The sequence below is a fragment of the Lathamus discolor genome, chromosome 4 (genome assembly GCF_037157495.1).
Source record: "Lathamus discolor isolate bLatDis1 chromosome 4, bLatDis1.hap1, whole genome shotgun sequence".
Classification (NCBI taxonomy): Eukaryota; Metazoa; Chordata; class Aves; order Psittaciformes; family Psittacidae; genus Lathamus; species Lathamus discolor.
The window spans coordinates 16641890-16663261 of NC_088887.1; the positions used below are offsets into that span (position 1 = coordinate 16641890).

At 37.5% G+C, this 21372-nt stretch overlaps 1 protein-coding gene across 2 annotated transcripts in view; it reads left to right on the top strand.

The window, feature by feature from the left end:
• CADM2 (cell adhesion molecule 2) overlaps positions 1-21372 on the top strand; it is a 659180-nt gene that overhangs the window by 457841 nt on the left and 179967 nt on the right. For both annotated transcript variants that reach the window (XR_010612138.1, XM_065676379.1), the window contains exon 2: positions 4676-4825. Coding sequence is in view for 1 of the 2 variants with exons in the window: in XM_065676379.1 (XP_065532451.1) it covers positions 4676-4825 (150 nt within the window). In the remaining variant the exon portion in view is untranslated. The remainder of the gene's footprint in view (positions 1-4675; positions 4826-21372) is intronic.

The window sequence follows — 21372 nt, forward strand, 5'->3', positions numbered from 1 at the left end:
ATATCTGGAAAAAGGTAGCCATAATACTTCAAATCTTTTTTACTGCTGTAAGGCCTTGGACTTGAAATAGAGTGACATTTTGAGTAATAACCAAAACATACTCAAAACCAACCTTACAAGCATCAAGCAATTTAGAACCGTTTCAAAAATTAGGGCTAAAGTGTAATGACAAAGAAGAACCCATGATTGAACAGTTGTGTTTCTGTGCATTTCTCTGAATATGGAAAAGTGGTTAGTACTGTACTATTTAGATGGTTTTCAGAAACAGCCTGGGAAGCACAGTTGTTGCCAGCAATATTTGTGGATGCCATGAAGATTGTGGCTATATGAAATAAGGAAGAGCACAGGTCAGTGGGCTTAAAGAGAGATATGTTAAGTGCAGTGAAACGTAGGGACATACGTCCAACAGCTACAGGATGAGAAATAAATGGGGGGTTGTTTTTGGAGTGGTGTCTGAGAAAAAACACATTCATCATGGTAAACAGTCAGATGTGCTTCTCCATCTGACCCTGTGGCCAAGGATATTCATTTAGGTGTGCAAAAAAGAACATGAAGTGCTGATGGAGAAGTGGTATCATCTTTGTATCTTCTCCTGTGGCTGCTACAGTGGGGTCTCCATGTCTGGGAACACACTTCAGAAAAAAAAATGGCAAGTTAAAGAGGGCACAGAGAAGAGCCACAGACTAATCAAAGGATTAGAAAAATGTGGTTTCTACAGAAAGGCTTAAGAGCTCAATTTATTTAGGTTGTCAAAGAGAAGGTTAATGGGTGATATGATCATGGTCTCTAAGTGCCTACAAAAGAAAGAAAAATTTGATCATAGAGAGCTCTTCAAACAGGTGAAAAAATACAATGTTAGCCATTTGATGCTAGGTGCTGCAATGAGACATTCAGACTAGGTGTAAAATCCTGTTTTCATGTTTAAACAGTGATGACTGTTGCTCTCTCAAATAAGTTACGGAAGGTGCCACTAAGTTTTCCATTACTAGACTTCTTAAGTAAAGGCGGAATGCTTCTGTTAGATGATATTGTCTTGTTCGATTTCTGCTCACAGAGTTAAGGAAAAAATTAAGAAATGGGAGCTTATATATTAAGAACTTCATGCTAGAGAACCACAGTGATAACACCTAGTTGTTGAAATTATGAAGAAACTGTTTCTTTAAACATACCTCCGTCTGGCATGGCCTTTAGGCTTGCCTTCATATTGAAAGCACTTCAACAAGCATTCTTGATTTAATGGGACTATTCAAATGGGTTAGAACCAGCATAGTCAGTACTGGGATTATGAATGGTTATAAGTTATCCTATGCATAAGGGGTTTATCCAAAGCAGATCCCTTGGGGAGTAATGTGATTCCAGCTGCAGGTCGCTGTGCTGCAGTGGGGGCATGCTGCCCCTGCAGCTCGACAGTGGTACCTAGAAGTGGCTGTGAACACCTTGTATGTGTCTCTGATGGCCTGAGCTCTTCATCCCAGTGTGCTCATAGCCTGGCAGCTTGGCTGGCATGCTTCCTAGGCACATGCTACCTACCTGTTTAACAGACATGAGCATCTCTCAGAACAGTCAGTCCCCAATCACACCAGTCTTTACCAATCTAATCTTCAGTGGCATAAAACTTGATACTTGTAATGCTGTATTAAATGGCACAATGTGGATGCTTTCTATACTGTTCATCTATCTCATACAGGCTTTTAAAACCTTTTCCAGTCCTTCCAGTCCCAAAGTTCCAATTTCAATAATTCAAGTTAGATGCTGATACCAGCAGAAAAGTGAATCTCATAAATGTTTCTTTGTCTTAGCTATCCCATTATTTATAAGTAATTTTGGTCTTCAGGAAGAGGTGTGCAATATGTGGTCTTGCTTTGCCTATCTTCTCTGTTCTGCACAGGCTTCCTTCTTTGTAATTTGGCTAATTTCCAGATAAAATGGTACATTTTTTTCTCTACCTCTTTCTCCATTCCAAGTTTCCTATGAAGCTGTGTGCATCTTCTCCAGATCCACACAGCTTCTGTATGGGTAATGGATAGAATTAATGCTTTGATTTCACTTTTATATGCTAGATTAATTCTTACTTCCAAAATATCAGCATGCAGTAAAGTGGCCAGAGAAAAGAAAGTTCTTCAGACCTCTTTCAGATCATATCATCTACAGTTTCCATTTAAATGGCTCATCAGAAAAGTTCAACTATTAACCACTCTTCTGGTTAAACATGTCTGTGACATCACAATCATTAGCCAAATGATAGACTACATATATGCTGACACCTACATGATAAGAACTAAAATATCAGAAAGGGAATATAGAGTAGTTCTGGGGAGTTCTTCCAAATGAGTTAATAGGGTGCTAAATCATTACAGCAATTCTTTATTACTATCTTCCATTCCTAGTCTGTAATGTAAATGACAGATTTCACTGTGCTAATCTCTGGCATTAGGCTGTTTAATGCTTCTTGTATGCAAAAAATGGTTTAGCCCACATTGCCTTGTATCCACAACTCATTCTTTAGAAGGTCATTTCTTTGGTAAGATGCCTGTAATTTAGTGGAAGTAATAACAGGCTATGTGCATTTTTCTGGATTTTTAAAATTCCAATTTAAGCAATAAGCAATTTCTGCAGTATCTGGAGGTTCTTTGACACATTGGAGTGGAAAGAGGAGAAATGGAAGGAAATTACATATCTTTTCTGTTCCTTTTCTTTCCATCCTTGTTTATGATTTTTCACTCATCAAGTATTTCTCAACGTGTGGTTTTCAAGAAGTGGGGTTTGATTAATGAAGTGTCAGATATAGAGGGTGTCATAAGATTTTAGCATTCATTTTTTGCAGCATTTGAATTAGCAGTGGTGGTTTTGGTATTCCTTTATTTTTGTTTACTATTTCTGTTGCCCTGTTGATAGTAAATATCCTTTTATAGTAAATCTTAGTACATAGTAAATTCTGACATTTAGACATCTGCAGGAAGTTGATATTTATACAAAAATCAGACCAGTTTTACATTTTTATGGAAATCCTTTATTCATTTATTTTAAACCAAGAGAGCGGAGAGTGTTAGACTATCTAGCCACTAATGCTTTCAGTGATGTAGAAGCTTATGTACTAGGCCTAATACCATCAAAAATATGTTGCATAGGGAAATGGGCAACTGTCAAAACCTGTCAAGAATTCTATTTTTGTCAATGTCAGCAGGTCAAATACAAGTTCAGTTTTTAAGCTTCATTTAGTAATTTCTTACTATGGTCATCTGAAATCCTGTATTTGAGATAATAGACTTCTATATAAAAGGCATGCCTCAGTTTAACTTAGCTTGGGGAACAACTCTGATGAGAGCAACTAAAATAGGATGTTTGTGTGAAGGTCTTATGCCAGATTTGTGATTCTGTATTGGTACAATTAGTGGATATTATATATATAATTTCCTTGATGTACTTATGTCTTTGAGTTTGTTCACACCTATAGGATTGTAGAGATTTTTCACTTCAGACATATCGCACGTGAGTGTCCATCTAGTCATTATACTTATGCTAGCAGCAATACCTGCCCATAAGTGCTTCTTGAATCAACAGGACCTCTATAAAAGGGGGGGGGGGGGGGAAGAAGGAAGCATATATTTGATTTAGACTATTGTATTGTCTTTCTTTTGCATTGTATCCTTGAAGAAATTCTATATCTCCCAGATAATGATGTGTCTTTCTTATTACTGAAAAAACTTTTCTTTCGTCATCCATGTTAAAAATTACTTCCATGCTTTTACTGTGCTCCCTTGTTACAATACTGTTTGTCAGAATGTGTTGTGCTATTTGTCAAAGGCTGTTCTCACAATACATAAACACATCAGTCTGACTACAGCATTGAAAATACTTGCGATTCAAAAAAGTGGGTGATACTGCTCCTTTATTGTGCAGAGGTATTTGGAAAACTTCCCAGTGACTTTTCAGCAAGCACTCACTGTGATTCATAATGATCTAGGATAGAATCACAGATGTGAAAGAGACCTACTACATCATCACTTCCATTTTCATATGAGATCAGGTTATATTCCCTCAACAGAAGATGCATTGAGTTTCACATACATTTGCGAAACAGAGGATGCATAGGTTCACAATGCATTTGCTCTCTAACAACTTACCAAACCTGTCAGGAAAAGCATTGTCCTGAGAATATATTAAAAAGCATAAGAAGAAACAGGGAGTCAAGACTGACTTGTACCTCTATTTTAAAAAGCTGATGCAGATTTTTATGTTACGCTTTCAGGGATGTTCTCAACAGCCATTTAACTGTATCATCTGTACTAAGATATCTGTATAGGGATGTAGCATGTGAGCCCTATGCAGAGGCATAGCCTGGATGTGTTGGTATGTCTGAGGAGATAAAATTGCGATGTATTTCTTTGGATTTAATTAGTATGAGTTATGGGGGAGGGGGAGGGAGGGAGGGGAAGAAGGGGGCGGAAATCCCTATTTCTTCATTAATCTGTTTCTTAGATACAGAGAATATATTGCAAATATAACTTTTTTCAGTGTATCATAGTACCTTTTATTGATCAGAATAGATCACACTGAATTCAGGCTCTGTCACCTGTGGGAAGTTGCAGCAATAAATTCAGTTTTATAGCTTAAAATCTTTCTTCTTTTTTCTCTCACCCTCTTCCCTTCTCCATCTCATCCCTTCCCTCCTCAGGCAGCCAAGGGCAGTTTCCACTTACACAGAACGTCACGGTTGTTGAAGGGGGTACAGCAAATTTGACCTGCAGGGTCGATCAAAATGATAACACCTCCCTCCAGTGGTCAAATCCAGCTCAACAGACGCTGTACTTCGATGACAAGAAAGGTAAATCATTTCCTGAGCTCATGGTTCTGCATCGTTTTTTCTAAGAAAGAAATGTTTAAAGCTATTTCCCTTTAATATTTTAATGTGAAAACATTTGCTAGGAATAGATGTTTTCAGCTGTAATTATGACATAATAATTTTGTTTCAGGTGGTTTGCTGAAGGGCTCTCTTCCATACAAAATTGTATTTTATTATTAAAGGAAAAGAATTATATTTGAAATTCTTATTGCAAGTTAATTTGGAAAATATTGTTGCAAAATATCTTGGATGAGCATATATGGGTGGTAAGAGACTGGCAAGGGAAGTAGTCCATAAACCTTGTGACTTGCTTTTATTAGTGTGTGTTTGTGTGTGCACATATATATATGTTACATTTGTTTGTATATAATCCCACTATTTGCTTCAGGTATACTGCAGTTTTTCTGTTAGTTCAATACGAAGTTGCTGTGGTAGGTGTTCTTAACAGCTAATAAAAAAGCTCAGTTTTAGTGCCCTAATTTTTCCAATTATAACGTGCATAGATTTTTTAATTTTAGTTAAATTAGAGGGGGAAAAAAGACATTCCTTACAAAAAGAACAGCATTATCACTGCAGTAAAATATATTTCTAAGATCTTAATCTGATATGAAAAAGCATTACGTTTTACATAATAGAATATTGAGATAAAGATTGCATTATATTCCATAAATAAAACTCAAGTTATGAGGAATAAATTCATCACTTGGCTTCAAAATGCAAAAGCTTTGGTGTTGATTTCAGCGTTACAGAAGTTCAACAGTATTTCATTCTTAATGCTAGTGCTTGAATTTATTCTGAAAGGTGCTACATACTCTAGAACGTATTTTAACAAGTGCAGTTATTCCTCTGCTTGAAATTAAAGAACCACTGTCCAAATGTTTTGCTGGATGGTGACAAGACTTTAAAACACCTTGCAGGACTGAAAATGCTTTGTGGATCTATGCACTTCAATAAAAGTAGAGTCTAAAACCTGTCATTTTATACCTGCCAAAGCTGCAATCAAAATACGGGGTTTTTTGCTATTAATATAATAGCTGAATTGAATCTCTTGATGGTGTTGAAGTGGTTCCTTTCTCTTTTATCTAATTTCCTGTAGCGTGTAATCATTTGATTTGCAATTTCTTTGAAATCATAAGTACCGTTTGAACACAGGATTGAAGATGAGAGGTTTATAAGGTGAAAACTTTTGAGCTGTGCATCTAGTCCTGTAACCTTTACTCAGATGGACCCCCATATTAATTTAGCTGTAATCATTGGTGGTTTGGGATGGGTAAATAGTGTCTGCAAAACTAAAAGCAGAGAGAACTTGTCTGTTAGAGCATATCAATACTCAGCAAATCTGTATCTTTTATAAAATAAGTGACATTTTAAAAGATGCTGAGAAGAACATGGGAGGACTGCAAATAGATTAATTTGAGCTTTGTGGCCATTTTGGTGTGAATTGAATTTTCTCTGTACTTTAGCTAAATCTGTACTTTTACAATGAATAATTGAAGTTTGTATTACTTTTTAGCATAATGAATTGAAGCAACAGAATTTGAATGGCATGCGGCATAGTAAGGACTTAGAAGCAATTTATATTCCCCACAGGAAATGTGAGGAGCTGAAGTGTGTAAATTTGAAGGACCACACTCTTTATTGAACTGTTAGCTTGTCCCAGAACTTTGAGGAATACTTGACTCATTTTATCTAGGGATTACTGTACATGTGTTAGACAGAAAAACGTCTTGATGTGGTCAACTAAAAATTAGGTCCTTCAGACAGAAATAGCCTTTCTTATGCTGGCAGGGCTTTGCATTCTATGTGATGTGTCCAGACTTGAATATACTGAGGGGAGTAAGCAGCATCGGAGTACTACATGGGAAACATTCTGACACTTCTGAAAACAAAGTTGCACCTTTCCTTGGCAATTTTTCTGTGTATGTAGGTGCTCTTATAAGGAAGATAGAAATTTCCTTTACAGGCTTTGATGCTTGCGTAACTGAGTCAAAATGAAGAGAGATATTCATGTTTGTGATATCTTGATGGTTTCCTCAGTAAATGATGGAAAGTGTAACCATAAAGGCTTTTTTTTTTCTTCTTTTTTTTTCTTTCCCCACCTCTCCCAGCCAAGCATACAATGTGGCTATAAAAAGCAGCTTTCTACTAGATCCAGTCATTACATTTAATTTATTGAGAGCAATGCCTCAGCCAGAGTCTTTTCAAACCTGTCTTTTAATGTTAGCCAAAACCAGCCTTCAGGTCTTACTTTTCCTTTCAACGCCATGAAAATTGCTGTTTAATAGCTGTGTTTCTGAAACCCTGAAAATTCGTGAAAACTGTTGAGTAGGTTGTAGAGTGTTACAATGGTGTAGGGTTAAGTTCTGTGTAGGAAACAGACCCTTAGAAGAGGAGCACCACCAGTAGCCTTTATGTCCGTCAAAGCTGAGTAACTGTTGATGTTACCATGTTCAGAACTAAATCAAATTTGTATGCCTTTAACTTTACTTCCCTTCAGTATGTTATTTTCCAGCTATGTACTGGTAAGAATGACAGGTGCAGGAATGACAGTATTTGTTTTTTATGGCTGGAAGTGTAACAAGAAATTCAGGAAACCTTTCTGTTGATTGCTCTGTATTTTAGTAAATATGAGAAAGTCAGGTAGTAAAATGAAGGAAGGCAGTTAAGTATCAAAAGAGGGTCCAAGCTGCAGCAGGAGATAAGGGAGATGACAGCTGTCAACATATGTCAGAACAGGTGACAAAAATACAGCAGATTGTCCATGCATTGAAAAGCCCTCATCTTCTAGACTATACTTGGTGGGACCCCTTTCATGTTCACAATTCTTTCTCAAGCCATTTGGTTCCTCTGTCTTCAAAAAGCATTTTCTGACCAAAACAGAAAATTTGCTGGGGGCCAGGAAAAAAGTCACTTGTTCACATTGAGGGAATGTCTGCTTCCCAGTCCCATGCCTTTCAACAAGGGGTTAATTATTAGTCTCTGTTTCATTCAGAATAGATGACATATTATGAAAAGCGTGTTCATGCCATTTTGCTTTATACTGAACTCTGATGCAATCATTAATATTGAATTTAGGAGTCATAGTCTTCCTTTTTCTGTTCTAGATATTCCAATGAAGCATGGGAGTGCTGTGAGCCAAATACACTAATACCAAAGCTACACTGTTAAAATTATTCTTCTGGTTCTCCATGTGTGGAGAACCACAAACATGCTATGGCCGCATGTTTTTCAGTACAGATTTTGCTCAGTTAGGAGGATTTTGTGGCTGGTAAAGAACACCTCCTCTACCTCCCTCCTAGCAATTTCATATTGAATATTTATGAAGGGGGCAAAGACTGTTTTTAACTTCAGACATTTTTGGCAACTGGCCTAGACAGTTTTACAGTGATACAGATAAAAAATGAGTAGAGTTTTGTTCCAGAAAAGTCAATGCCGTAAATTTAGTGAGTATGAAACCATGTTTCAGAGGTTGCTTCCAGGTCCTCATAACCTGAAGTAGTTGATTTGGGTTTTGTTGTAAATTTAGGCCTAAAACATGTTTGACTTACTGCGGTAATGGGAACTGGGGAAGAAAAAAATGCTATAGCTTTATTTTATTAGCTAAGCCACAAAAAACATTTGCTTCCCTCTGACTTTTATTTTGACACTCTAAATTAAAGCTGGAACTAACTTTGTCTTCGTTATTATTTTAACAAACAGTAGTTAAAATATGTGACAATACAAATGTTTGATCTTATGCATTGGTCTTACTGATGACCTGTCTCCTACAGTGTAAATGTCTCTCTCTTGTCCTTTCTGGTGCTGCTTTTTTTCTGGTTCCTCTACCTTGTTGCTTCAAGGACATTGTTTGTTAATTTGGTTTTTAACTCATCCTCTTTCATTTGAAGCATGAAGTCTTTACTTAACAGTATAGTGTGGTTTGGATAAATGGTACTAAATTTTAATAGGCTTTACAATCTTAGCAAGACCCCCCCCTCTTCGGTTTCTCCCCACCTATACAGACTTAAAGATCGCGTCTTCCTGGAAAATAAGAATTCACATCTCACCCTGGGCAAGTTCAGATTCTTTGGAAACAAATGCAAATCACATGCTGCACATAGAATGAGTTTTCCTTACACAATTTTCAATTAAAATGGATAATTGCCATAGAAACCTCCATGTCCCTATACGCACCCAAGTACCTATAATTGTGTAGCTGCCTTTGGAAGAAGCACAGTGTGCAGCAATGTAGGACTGGCAGATATGATTTTAAATTAATACTGGTTATTTCATTTTATCTTCACTGGTAGCACTTCTTAAGGGTTTTGAGTGGACAATAATCAGAATGACATAAATATGAATGCAGATGTATAACAAAAAGCGTGTAACACAGAAACACAGCAATGGTTGATAAAGAGAAGACTGAAAAGACCCTTCATTTAGCTTGCTGTAGCAGCTCTCATCTCATGCTCCCTCCTGGTAGGGAATATAGATACATGTAAAGCAGGATATGGAGTTATAAAGGAGGCATGAACAATGGTTGTTGATGTCAAAGGTGTTTTATCAATCAAAGGTGTTATAGCTCATCAATATAAAAATGTGCAATCAGACTAGAAAAAATTAAGAGAAACAGTACCTGGTGTATACATACCTAACAGTTTTTCTCGGTCAGGCAAGGGCAAATGTAAGATATCCACTCTTTACCTTAACAGAGAAGTTTGCAGGTCTTTTGGTAGTAAAAGAAATCATGTGTTGACATTGATCGTGACAAGTTTGCCACAAACTAACATGTCAGATTTTGACAAGACATATGCCTGATGCTAATCTTAGATGGCTATGTCCCTTGTGTTTTCATGAAGTAGTAGCACTTTCATGTCTTACTGAAAAATTAGAAAGTGTATTCCAAGCATATTCCAAGCTCAGGATTATTCATCCTTCAGCAGCAGAGTATGTTTCTTTAGCTAACCTTTGATTTTTGTTACATGTAAGAGTACTTGGCATTTATGTAACTCCCTATCATCTTGAAAGCTTTCAGAGATACTGGTGCACTAGGCAAGGGTTATGAGAGGGCACTGTACTCACAAAGCTCCTGAGAGCTTCTCTGATAGGCATGATGCCCCAGGTGAGCTTGTGGAAACATGTCTGAATATAGCAGCATCCCATAACGTTCTCCAGTTGCTCCCCCTTGGGGTAGCACTATCATGTTTGAACTTGCGGGTAAGTTTGGAGACAGGATATGTCTCTAATCAAAACATAGTGCCTTTTGGCATACCTAACTGTACTGTGAACTCCATGAAAACAACTCCGAACGTTTTTCTTTCTCAATATAAAGATATTAAGGGGGAGACTCTAAAATTCACAGTGGACCAGGTATGGGATTTTAATAACAGTGTCACATATGTCAGTTTGGGAGGATTCATTATTGCAGAGAACTTTTGATTCTAACTGCAACGCTGCCACAATTAAATGGTGACTGAATTGCCATACAAAAGGCTGGCACTTTCAGGCATAAAAATCTTGTCTTTCTCATGTTGTAAACATCAGTTAGTTAGCTGTATTTCCCCCTTGACTTGTTTTGTGGAAGCCTAACTCTGGACACTGAATTTAAGTATAAATCCAGCTTACACTATTCTGTGGTGATTCAGCTGCCAAGTCTAAGCTACATAAGGAAGCAGAGGCACTTGCAAGTGCAAGCTACAAAAATAATTTGAGGGTATTTCTGACTGGGGGGGAGACAGTGAACTTCCTTCCTGAAGGACCATTTAATGATTCTAGTAAGCAGTTGTACTTAAGATGTAGGTGTACGTGTAGATAATCCTGAGGTAGAAGAAGTAAGCTTCTGCAAAATGAAAGTCGGAGAAGCAAAGAAAATGTGTCCTTTTGCAATGAAAAGGAAAGTAGGAAATACGTGCTTTAGATGAGCTACGCAGACAGGGAGATAGACAACCTGTGTTGCTGGGAGGACTGAGAGCATTAGTATTTAAGTAATGTGAAATTGAGTAGCAGTGATGAATGGGCTTATGTCTCCACCTTCACATGCTCTGTTTCCTATTACATAATTGAGTGGAGATGGTATCAGACAGTAGATGATGACCAAGCTTAGCTCCGTCCTAGGGTACGCATATAAATTAGAGATTCACTGTTGCTTAGAGTATAATGGACCCTTTCAGTGAGATAATACACTGTAGTAAGCCTGTGACATAACATGAAAAGCAATGGGAAAAATGGAAGAAAACTGTGCAGACAATACTGAAGTATGATTTTACACCTGGAAAAGTTGGGGGGAAGGTAGACAGAGGAACAGGATTGTTATTTTTTTACCCCTGAGCTGAATAGCAATAGCTTGTTAATGCCTTGTAACATTTCAGAGGTTTCTAGCATTTAAAGAAGAAATTATCAGAGAAATCTGGTTTTCACAGAGGCGTTCCATGCAGATCTTTTAGAATAGTTCTTCCAACATCTGTATTTAAATTTAATGGGTTTATGTTGGTCAGATCTGTTGATTTCACAGTTATGCTACACAACTATCAGTCTGGCCAGCTTTTTGTCTTCCCTTGAGGCCCATGGTATGACTTACAGGCATAGATAACCTAGGTTAAGTCTTTTAGCTGCAATTTTGTTTCTTACTACTGGGTCTTTATGCTCATTCACTCCTTCACAGTGGGGCGAAGGAGAGAATTGGAAGGGCAGACCCCCAAAAAAACTCATAGATCAAGTTTAATAAGTAAAAGATATAGACAAAAAAGCAAGTGATGGAAAGGCAATCAGTCACCCTTCCCACCAGCAGGCAGATGCCCAACTAGTCTCTGAGCAATCCCTACTTGGGGAAAATAGCTCATAAGTTTTACTGTTGAGCACAGCTTCTTATGGTGTTGAATATCCCTTTGGTTAGTTAGGCTCATGTCCTCAACATGTCCCCTCCAGTCTACTTGAGGGGGAAGCAGAGTGAGAAACAAAGAGGTCGTTGACACTGTGTGTGCAAGCACTGCTCAGCTATAGCCAGTGCACTGGTATCTTACGCACACTATTTTGGTCATAGATCAAAAATACAGCACCATACAGACTCCTGTCTGGAAAATCAATTCGATCCCAACGAAACCCAGTAAAACTTGCCCCTGAGCAATGGGTAGGAAATTAGCTTAAATGATTTTAGATAGTAGTTCCTTAGCGGTCTTAGAGCTTCTGAGATCAAGTGTCTCACGTGATCCTTAAAAACCAGTATTTAAAAAAAGATTGCCACTTTTGAAAGCCAGAATGCTTGTGTTCATGCATCCTGTAAAAGATAATGTGGTAAAAGAGATCAGGAGTCTGTTAAAGTATCTTGACAGTTATTGTCTGTATGACTGTGAAAATTACATTTTAAAGATGTATTACAATGCATTCAAATATTATTTCATTGCAATAAATTAGTAGAACTACTCCCACTTACAGCATTTATTTTTTCATTTCTTAGCAGTATTAAGTGAGCAAATGAGCATAGTGTAGAGATGGCTGGAAAGTGTAGGAGTTTGCATTATATTGTGCTGAAGTGTGGGTACGTGCAGAAATTAATTTTGCCAGCACTCAAGCTAAATGGAGAATAAAGCTGATACATTGGAATATGATGAAGTGAAGCTGTAGTTGTGATGACACTGCTAAGATGTTGAGAGTTTCATGATATTCAGACTGGTGGCTACTTTTGTTTGAAATGGCAAAGAATCTTCTGAGAAGTGAGAAATTGGAGGGGAGAGGGACGCAAGGTTCAAAAAAAGGGTGGAAAGAGAAATTTCGTATGCGTGGCCTCTCTGAACTGGTGGTTTGCGTGGATGAGCAAAACTTCCTGGTTTCCTGAAGAAAATGGACCTATTGCATTGAATTCTGAACCCATTGTTTTCTTTCAGACAACTCTTAGAGCAAATGATAGCTAGCAACAATTTGAGTGCAAAGAAGGGCAAGTGGGAGAATATGCTCACAATGATAAGCAGTAGATCCAGGATCAGGAGAGCTCAACATTGTACATCATAAGGAACATGAAGGTAGGAAGAAAAAGACATTTTGTTTTTAATCAGAAGCACAGTGAACAGTATTCCTTAGGGAAAGTAAAAGTTATTTTTATAAAGAAACTAGGTGACAGGCAAGAGTGCTGATTGTTATATCACAGCTTAATACGGTAGAGTCATAGGGATACGAGAATTACCAGGCAGACGAGAACCTGGATGTTTTGTTGTATAAGGGACTGTTAGATCCAGGAAAACTTAACTTTGGTGAATAGAAAGAACTGACTTTGCAAAGAATAGCTGATATCTGCCAGCCTGGTGAAAATTATGCTTCTAAAAAGAAAACAGCAGTGGAAAAAGTTGAAGTGCAAATGTTTAGAAATGGTATATTAGTTTAGAAATAAGTAGACAATGCTTTAGGATAAAAGCATAAAAATATTTGTAATTCAAAGTGAAAGACAAACACAGACCATTCAGATATTCCCAGAACAGAATGATGCGATATATTACATATAGAAATAAGAAAAAATCCACACCATATGTACAGTCATGACTTTGCATCTGGATGACGCAAGTCTACCAAGGACAAACCAGAAAGCCTCAAAAACTTCACAATATTTGCATGGCACAGTGCCATGAAGAGGCACCTGAGCTAGTGCTTAAGCTAGCTAAGATGTTTCTGGCAGGTCTTTCCAGATTCCACAAGGTTTCTCCACACTGGCTAGTGGTAATGGAAACAATGAATCAGAAACTGACTTTGAAACAGAAACTGAAATTGAATGCAATATAATCACAGCAGCTCTAGCCCTAACAGCAGGGGTTACAATCACTGCCATTCCAGATGGTTTTGGAAGTTAACATGGAGATTAACTATCAGTCAGTAAATGCTGGAGGAGTAAAAACACAGCCGGTCAAGGAGAAATGTAGTCCAGAAGGGTGATTGAACAACATATTTTTAGAGAATTACCCAACTGGATGGAAAACAACTCCGAAGATATGACTTGAAGGACAATGACTACTATGTAGGAAAATAGCAAAGGAATAGGAAAAGCTTCTTCTATCAGCATGATACAGAATTGGGAATCTGGGAGTCTGGATTAACTAGACCTGAGATAACTTGATTCCAGGCCTGCCCCAGAAGCTGGTTTGATAACACAATTATACCTGTGGACTTCAGCCATCTGCCTTTTGAAATTACAGCCTCTCTGAGAAGTTAGAGGCTTGCCAGACTGTGTATTTCTAACATTGCTCAGTCAAATATGGTAGAGAAGTCCCAGAGCTGCCTGTGATCCCAGATGGCAAGTCCCCACAATGTTGTATTAGCAGGGCTTAAGAGTCTATTGGCTAGGAGATAGATTCCCTCTGAGTTAGAGCTAACTGGCATACAGTGAGTGTGAATGTCTCTGCAGCATGCTTTCCTTCACTTTTATTTTCACGCTTAGCGAGGGTGAAGACAGCTTGGGTCTTTTCTCACTGGTAGCATGGATTCACTTTAACCTAAAATGGAGAAGATATTACTAAAGGCTCTCTTTTAGCCACTCTATAAAACAGGAAGACTTAATGGTAAAAGACTGGGCTTCTTAATGTTTAAAGGCTATAGTAAAGCAGTGTGATATTTTTCTTTCAAATAGTCAACCTAAAAAAATTAAGCCCTTGTTGACTGGCACAATATTTATGTGATACGAAGGAATGAAATGAGAAATCCTGATTTTGTTTAGGATCAAAATCTGCTGTTAAAAAGCCCAAAAAGCAAAACAAGCAAATTATTAAAAATACGTATAATGTATCTACTGAAACAAATTTGTAAAAGATGTGTACTAAATCTAGCTGAATTCTTTAATACCTCCCTTATATTACAGTCACACCTTATCATGTGAATATAAATCCCACTATATCACCAAAACTAGAATACCTTATTTAAATTTCCATTGGCAGTGGGAAACAAATCAAAGACAAATTTTACCATCAGATGTTATGAAGCCAGTCTAAAAGCCAGATGATTAATATATAGGAGGATCACAGTATTAAGGTCAGGCAAGCTGAGGATTTTAATATAGCCAGAGATTTAAATCAAAGCAGTAAATGTACACTTTCATAGTGCCTGGTCCTCAAAATATTACCGTTTTCAGTTTCTGAGGTGGAAGTGAAGGCTCTACCATTATTAGAAGTGCTCATCTCTCCACTCTCTTTCTAGTGGAAACTTGTTTAAGGAACTTCCCTTTATGATTGTTTCAGCACAGAAAGTGTAACAGATCATCATGTCCTGGATCTTTAAGGATCTGTGTGCAGAAAAGTAATTGCTGATGAGCTGCTGATATGGGGTGAAAATCCTCAATAACTCAGTGAGAGACTGTGTGATGTTCTGCTGTGAGCCAGAGAAAATAACTTTAAATTGAACAGAAACAAGAACTGAATCAACCTGAATGAGATTATTTTCAGAGGTAGGTACTCTGGGTAAAAAGAGCTTGAAGAAACACAAAAACCAAAAGGCAGTTGTGTAAATGGAGGAGAAAAAAACCCAACAAACCAGTAGCACACAGAGTTCAAGGCATGCCAGTAGATGTTAAAAAATAATTAAAATCCATGCCTGTAACAGCTAATCTACAGTAACTGACTGATAATTCCTGTTATCTATATATTGTCAAATATTAATAAGTTTCCAGAATGCTGTTTAAAGAATATAAAATAATATAAGTCTGGGAAGAGAAATAAAGCTTCATAAATATAAAATAAACCCAACGTGTAAGTTAAGTGTAGAGACTCTAAAAGAACCTTTTTTTGAAATGAAAATACAGATGTGAATTTCCATCATGGAGTCTGAGAAGAAAAAAGCAATTTTCTTTGTATGTGGCAGCTTGTATTAAGGGTGGTGCCACATCCCAAATGCCTTCCAGTTTGGTGTGATATGGATAAACTGTTGGAACAACCATTATTTTTTCCTTCCTTGAATTTCAGCTTAGCTTTGAAGCAAAGCCCCATTGATCAGTCTGATCAAACCTTTTAAATGTATCCTGTCACAAGCTATTATTATTTCTATCTGTAGCTGTGCTGTCCAGTAGCAGCCTAAGAGAATAACACCATGCAGCTACACTGACAGCTCAAGTGTGTGTAAAATGGAAGCATAAACAACTTAAATAGAATTGCTTATTATCTAAAATAACATTTAAAGGGAAAAATACAATGCCATCTTACTAGATCATTCTTCCTATACAAATAACCTTGTTGTGGTTCAGTTTATGCCAGTGAACAAAAGCTTGGTTTATAAAACGTACATCGCATGATTCAATCTTAGCACATGTGTATGTATTTTTCTTCAAACAGGACACATTTCCCCATCTGATATTTTTCAGATTTTTTTAGTCAATTTTTCAGCCTAAAAATAAAGTGAATGTCATATGTATTTTTCACATCCTGAACAAAATTATCATGTGTCTAGTGCAAATCCTATAATTTCTATTGTAATACCATGGTTGTGCTGCTCGCTAACAAAGATTAAAAAACCTGTCTGAACTATGTTGGATGAATATGCCAAACTTGATCGAACTTGCGTGAAACTGTATGCAATATGGCTAAGTAATATACAGAACTAGTACTTATAATACTCGTAAATAATACAAAGAAGCACAGACAAGACTTAAATTCTTAATTCTGCATTATGTAAAAGAAGAAAAAATTCCAATTACTTGCAAAGCAATTTGTAGCATATAATTACATGTATAGAATAGTACTCTTAAATCCTTTTTACCTCTGTTACAGATAGAATACGTTGTATCAGGCACTAAAGGAGTAGGAAATGAACAGTTGTGCTATTTATACTAGAATCAAACAATTTTGGTTTTGCTTGCTGTTTGAGCAATTGTGTGGTGAACAAACTTAAAAATTGTTATTATATTAAAAATACATATGAATAATTCAGTCTCTTAATTGTCAAAGGTTGCTAAGGAGAATCACAGAGCAGTCACGTTTCTTTTAACAGCATGATAGTTTTTGTTCACAATTAATGCAATGATTATCTAAAAATGAGAGATAGGGTCTGAGAAGTATCGAATTGCCTCTGTTGAGTTGAACCATGGGGAATTTCTGGAAGATTTACAATTGTATTGGCTCATTGCTTAATCATATGGCAGAAGATGTACTCAGTATGTATTCCTTTCTTTAGTGAAAGAAGTGATTAACCCATGCCAAATGCTATCTTGAAAGACTTTTTTTTCCTCCAACTACCTAGCAAAATTGTATTTAATCCCTGTTTTGGTACTCTACAGATGCACAGTGTGCTCTGATGTACTTGATAGAAGACATTTTGGGTCATTTTTAATTTTTGAAGAGTAGATGTTTATCCTAGTCACATCTTGTGAGAAAACCAGAAGAGGCATGAAGACTGTGCAAGGACTCAAGACAGCTGCGCTCTTGGCAAGTCTGGTAGCAACACTTTACATGCTCCTGTCTCCAACTGTCTGTTCTGCCCCACTGCCAGATGTTAGAGTCATAGTGAAAACAGTAGCAGAAGGGAGTTTGCTCTTTGCCCATACAGGAAAATTTGCAGCTGGTTTCCTTCTGATTCTGTTCCTTTGTTCTGAGTCTGTTATGGGAGTGGTAATTGCTAGTGTTGGGAATAGAGTCCGCGGCTGTTTCTTAAACCACCACTGCTAATTCCATCAAAGCATTTGTGCCACAATTCTTAGGCTGTTATAGAATAACTCTTCTCTGCAATCCTCTGGTCTGCCTGGGGAGATCTCCTGACGGTTCTGATCCACCGGAAAAGCAGAAATGTCAACTTAAAAAGTCAGATGTGTATCTGCATTAGTCACAACTTTCTTAGCAACTGACTCACGCATACAGAATTTTTGCCCTGTGCAGATAAGCCAGGATTGTGAATGGCTGTTTTTCAGACCCGTTGAAGGTTTCGGTTTCCTCTTATTAATATTCAAAGAAAAGATGCTTATAATTTTCTTTCTTGTAATGCACAGTGCTTTGATGCTGCCTGTCAATTTTTTGCACTTCATATGTCTGTCTTCCTGCAGATGAGCATCAGTTAGCATGGGGCTGGGGGGGAGCCATGAATGGTAGGGCTTATTCCGTCTTTGTTGCAGTGTCCAATTTCATACTGGAATTGTTCTTGCACTCAGCTGGAAGGATCGCCTTAGAGCTGAGGCAAGTAGAAGCCTTGAAGTCATGCAGCCTGCTGTTCTCCGAGTCAGGAGGCCTAGCACAGTCTGTGGTGTTCTCTTTGGAATACCTGTCTCAGCCTCTATTCATGTGAAGGACACATGCCTGATCTTTCGCCCTGAATTAAAGCCTGTAAAAGGCTGTGAGAAGGGAACATCATTCACAGTGAAGAACAGAAAATACTTGGGAAAAAAATTACCAGGCTACTGTGTACCCTCATCTTCTGTAACAGGCATGCTTAGTCATCAAGACGTCTTGTCTTTGTTTGTGTTTCAAGCACAGCAAACATGATCTGCAGGATTCTTTACTGTTCAGCATTGTAAGGAAAATTTTCTCTTTCTTTTTTAATCTATTCCACTTCAGAACTTTACCGGAGTGAGATCTAGATTTGCTGTCTGGAAGGAAAATAACACTGTTTTAATATTTCCTTCAAAATGCAACATCAACTATTGAATGTGATTGAGGGGGGAGAAATTGCCTAGCGTAAACAAGCTTTTTTAAAAAATCCTAAATAAAACATTGATTTCAGGCTTACGTCTATAAAAAGGAAACTTATTCTAAAATGAAAATACTCTATTTCTATCCTGTCAACCAAATTAATTTTTCTTCTAAAATAGAAAGTATATAATGAGGCATTATTATGTCAATAAGTGTATTTTTCAGCGAATAATACACTTTTATCAACATGGTTTCTTCGTAGTTTTGTCTCGAATACATCAGCCCATCCTCACAGATTACTGATAAAACATCATTCATTTTTTGTGTCTCTGTTCACTTCAAATTGAAAACTTAATCTAATATAGGGTTTGGTTTTATTGCCTTACTTCACCCACTCATGACAGGTATGATATGTTGGAGCAGAGGAAGGAATCAGGTTCATGTGTGCAAGAACTGACCTAAAGCTCTGAATTTCAGTCCCTTTGAAAACAGAAGCAAGGCATGAACCTTGGCGCCAGAGAGCCAAATCCCACCAGAACAACCCGTTTCTTAGAATGGCTGTTCCCTAGAATGACAGACTTTACTGTACAATCAGACTGATGTCCAGTTCTCAAAGAAGGGACATAAAGTTGCTGGGTTTGAGAGCTGCCAGATCAGTTCCCAGCTCCATCACAGATCCACTGAGGGCGTATCTTTAAATGCTTGCCTGTAGATAGTGAAGGGGCAGCATTACAAGGTAATGTGTTACTAATTATCATTACTTGGAGTTGTGAAAGGTTTTGGCAATAGCATAGCTTGGTCATTTTAAGACTCTTTTGTGCCATTTTCTGGTGGGACCAATTCCTAGTAGAAACAGAAGCAGAGAAGACAGCTGCTCCTTCTTCACTGGTACATCTTAAGGTTTTTTTTCTGCTTATTATCAGAAAGAAAGCAGCACCAATAGGAGCAAAGAAAGGTACAGTTTACAAGTCCTTCAACAATTTATTTCTTTCCTCGTTAAAAATTAGGACATTGCTCACATCTGTGCTCTAAAATAGGAGGGTAAAAACCCCAGATGCACCTTTATTTTGATGCCCTTCTCTTTTGCTGAACTCTTGTAATTCCTGAGGAAACTAAAACTGTGATATAAAACATGTTGTGGCTATGTGTAAAATAACTCACTTCTGTAACACTAGACTTTTAAAATCCAGCTTGGTTTGAGTATTTGAAGTTAGCAAGGAGGTGCATACTTCTACCCATTTATAGATGAAAGTGTGTTAAGCAGAAAGACATATTTTAACCAGTCTTATAATCTAAGTCCTTGTTTCATTACTCACATTATTCTCTGCTGACTGTATTCCATTTAAGGTGATGTAAGAAAAGTTCATTCCAAACATATTTCTTTCTGTTCTGTCTCTGCTACTTGAGCTGGAGTTCATCACCACAAGATGATGCAGTGACACATCAAGAGACAATGCCGAGGCTCCCAATGACAGTCATAAACTCTTTCCTATCATGTTATGTGTGAAGCATTTCTTTTGAGAGCTTATAGAGGGATTCTGAAAAGCTTGTGCTAGTTCCCTGATATTTTAAGCCTGAATGAGCTTGGACACATTCTCCAGATCAATGTGTCCTAAAGTGTATAGCATTTCTTTTTAGAAAATGAGAGGATTTACTGTTCAAAGAATGCCAGCCTTGCCGCTGATGAATTTAAGAGGTGCAGTTCAGTGTTTAGCAAAATGTGCTGGCCATGATGTTGTCAGTTTGTAATGAGGTAAGGTAAGGGATCTATATGCAATCTATCAGTGCATTGCAACTTCCTGAGAGGCTGGTTTTCACATTGGTCAGTAATAAACCCATTTTGCAGAAAAAAAATCATATCCCTATTCATATAGATTATCTCAGAGTGTGTCAGAATCTTCTCCTCTCTCCTAAGACAGTTAGATAGCCTACATCTGTTTTGTTCTCAAGCAGGGGTGAGAGTAGGAAAAGAGCGAATGGCAGTGATTCGAAAACACCTTCATTCATTATATGTGCTTTGTAACAGTTTCGAAGAAAGATATTCAGGGAGTCGTATTTTGCAGTGAGTTCCTGTTTCTTCTCTTCACTAGCAACAATAAACAGATTTTTTTTATGTCAAACTGATCAAGGCACAATAGATCAGAGTCATCCTTCAAGATGTAATAGAGGCGATAAGGATTAATTTTTTATTTTAAAATGTGGAAATTATTCTCCTTGCCAGAGAGCAGTATGTCACCCAACCATCCCCCCATTACCACCGTTTAGCTTATGATTAAAAGGGCCTTGCATCTCACTTTACAGGCATGACAGGAAGGAGACCTATTAGTAAAGATTTAATAGGCCTGGAGTAGAGGGTAATAGAAATTGAATCGGTGTAATTTATGTGGTACTAGCAGCAATATGATCTGAAAACCTTCAGAGGTTTTCCCTTCTACAGTGACTTGAAATGAGAAGTTGTTTTCAAATCATGTTCCTGCAAGGTGTGTACTGTCAGCGTGGGGGTTTTTCACACTTGTTCTGGAATTTTGTGAGTGTGTGTATATTTAATCTGAAATGTTGGAAGAAAATTCATTTTTTAGCTGGTAGTCCTAGTAAATGGTATTGTATATAATTGCAACATCAGTTAACTCATGCTCTTCCAAATTCTCCCTCATTAATATTTGAACCTGTTGTCCAGTTCCAACCTGTTTGAAAGAAAGTTTGGATATCAAATATGTATAAATTCATGAGTGGTAGGAGCAGGGAAGAAAGTTATCTAGATTTATTGTGCTACTGCAAGAAAGGCAAGTAAAATGTTGTTATTCTCCAATGGAAGAGGCAGAGAGTGGCAGCTGGGATAGGAGGCAGCCAGTCACCTCATGCAGAACTCCAGACTGGAAGGTTAAATCCCACTTGTTTCTTACCCAGCAGGGAAGGATAGAGAAGGAAGATGAGAATTCTTGTAAAAGGGGAAAATCAATTACTGTGGTA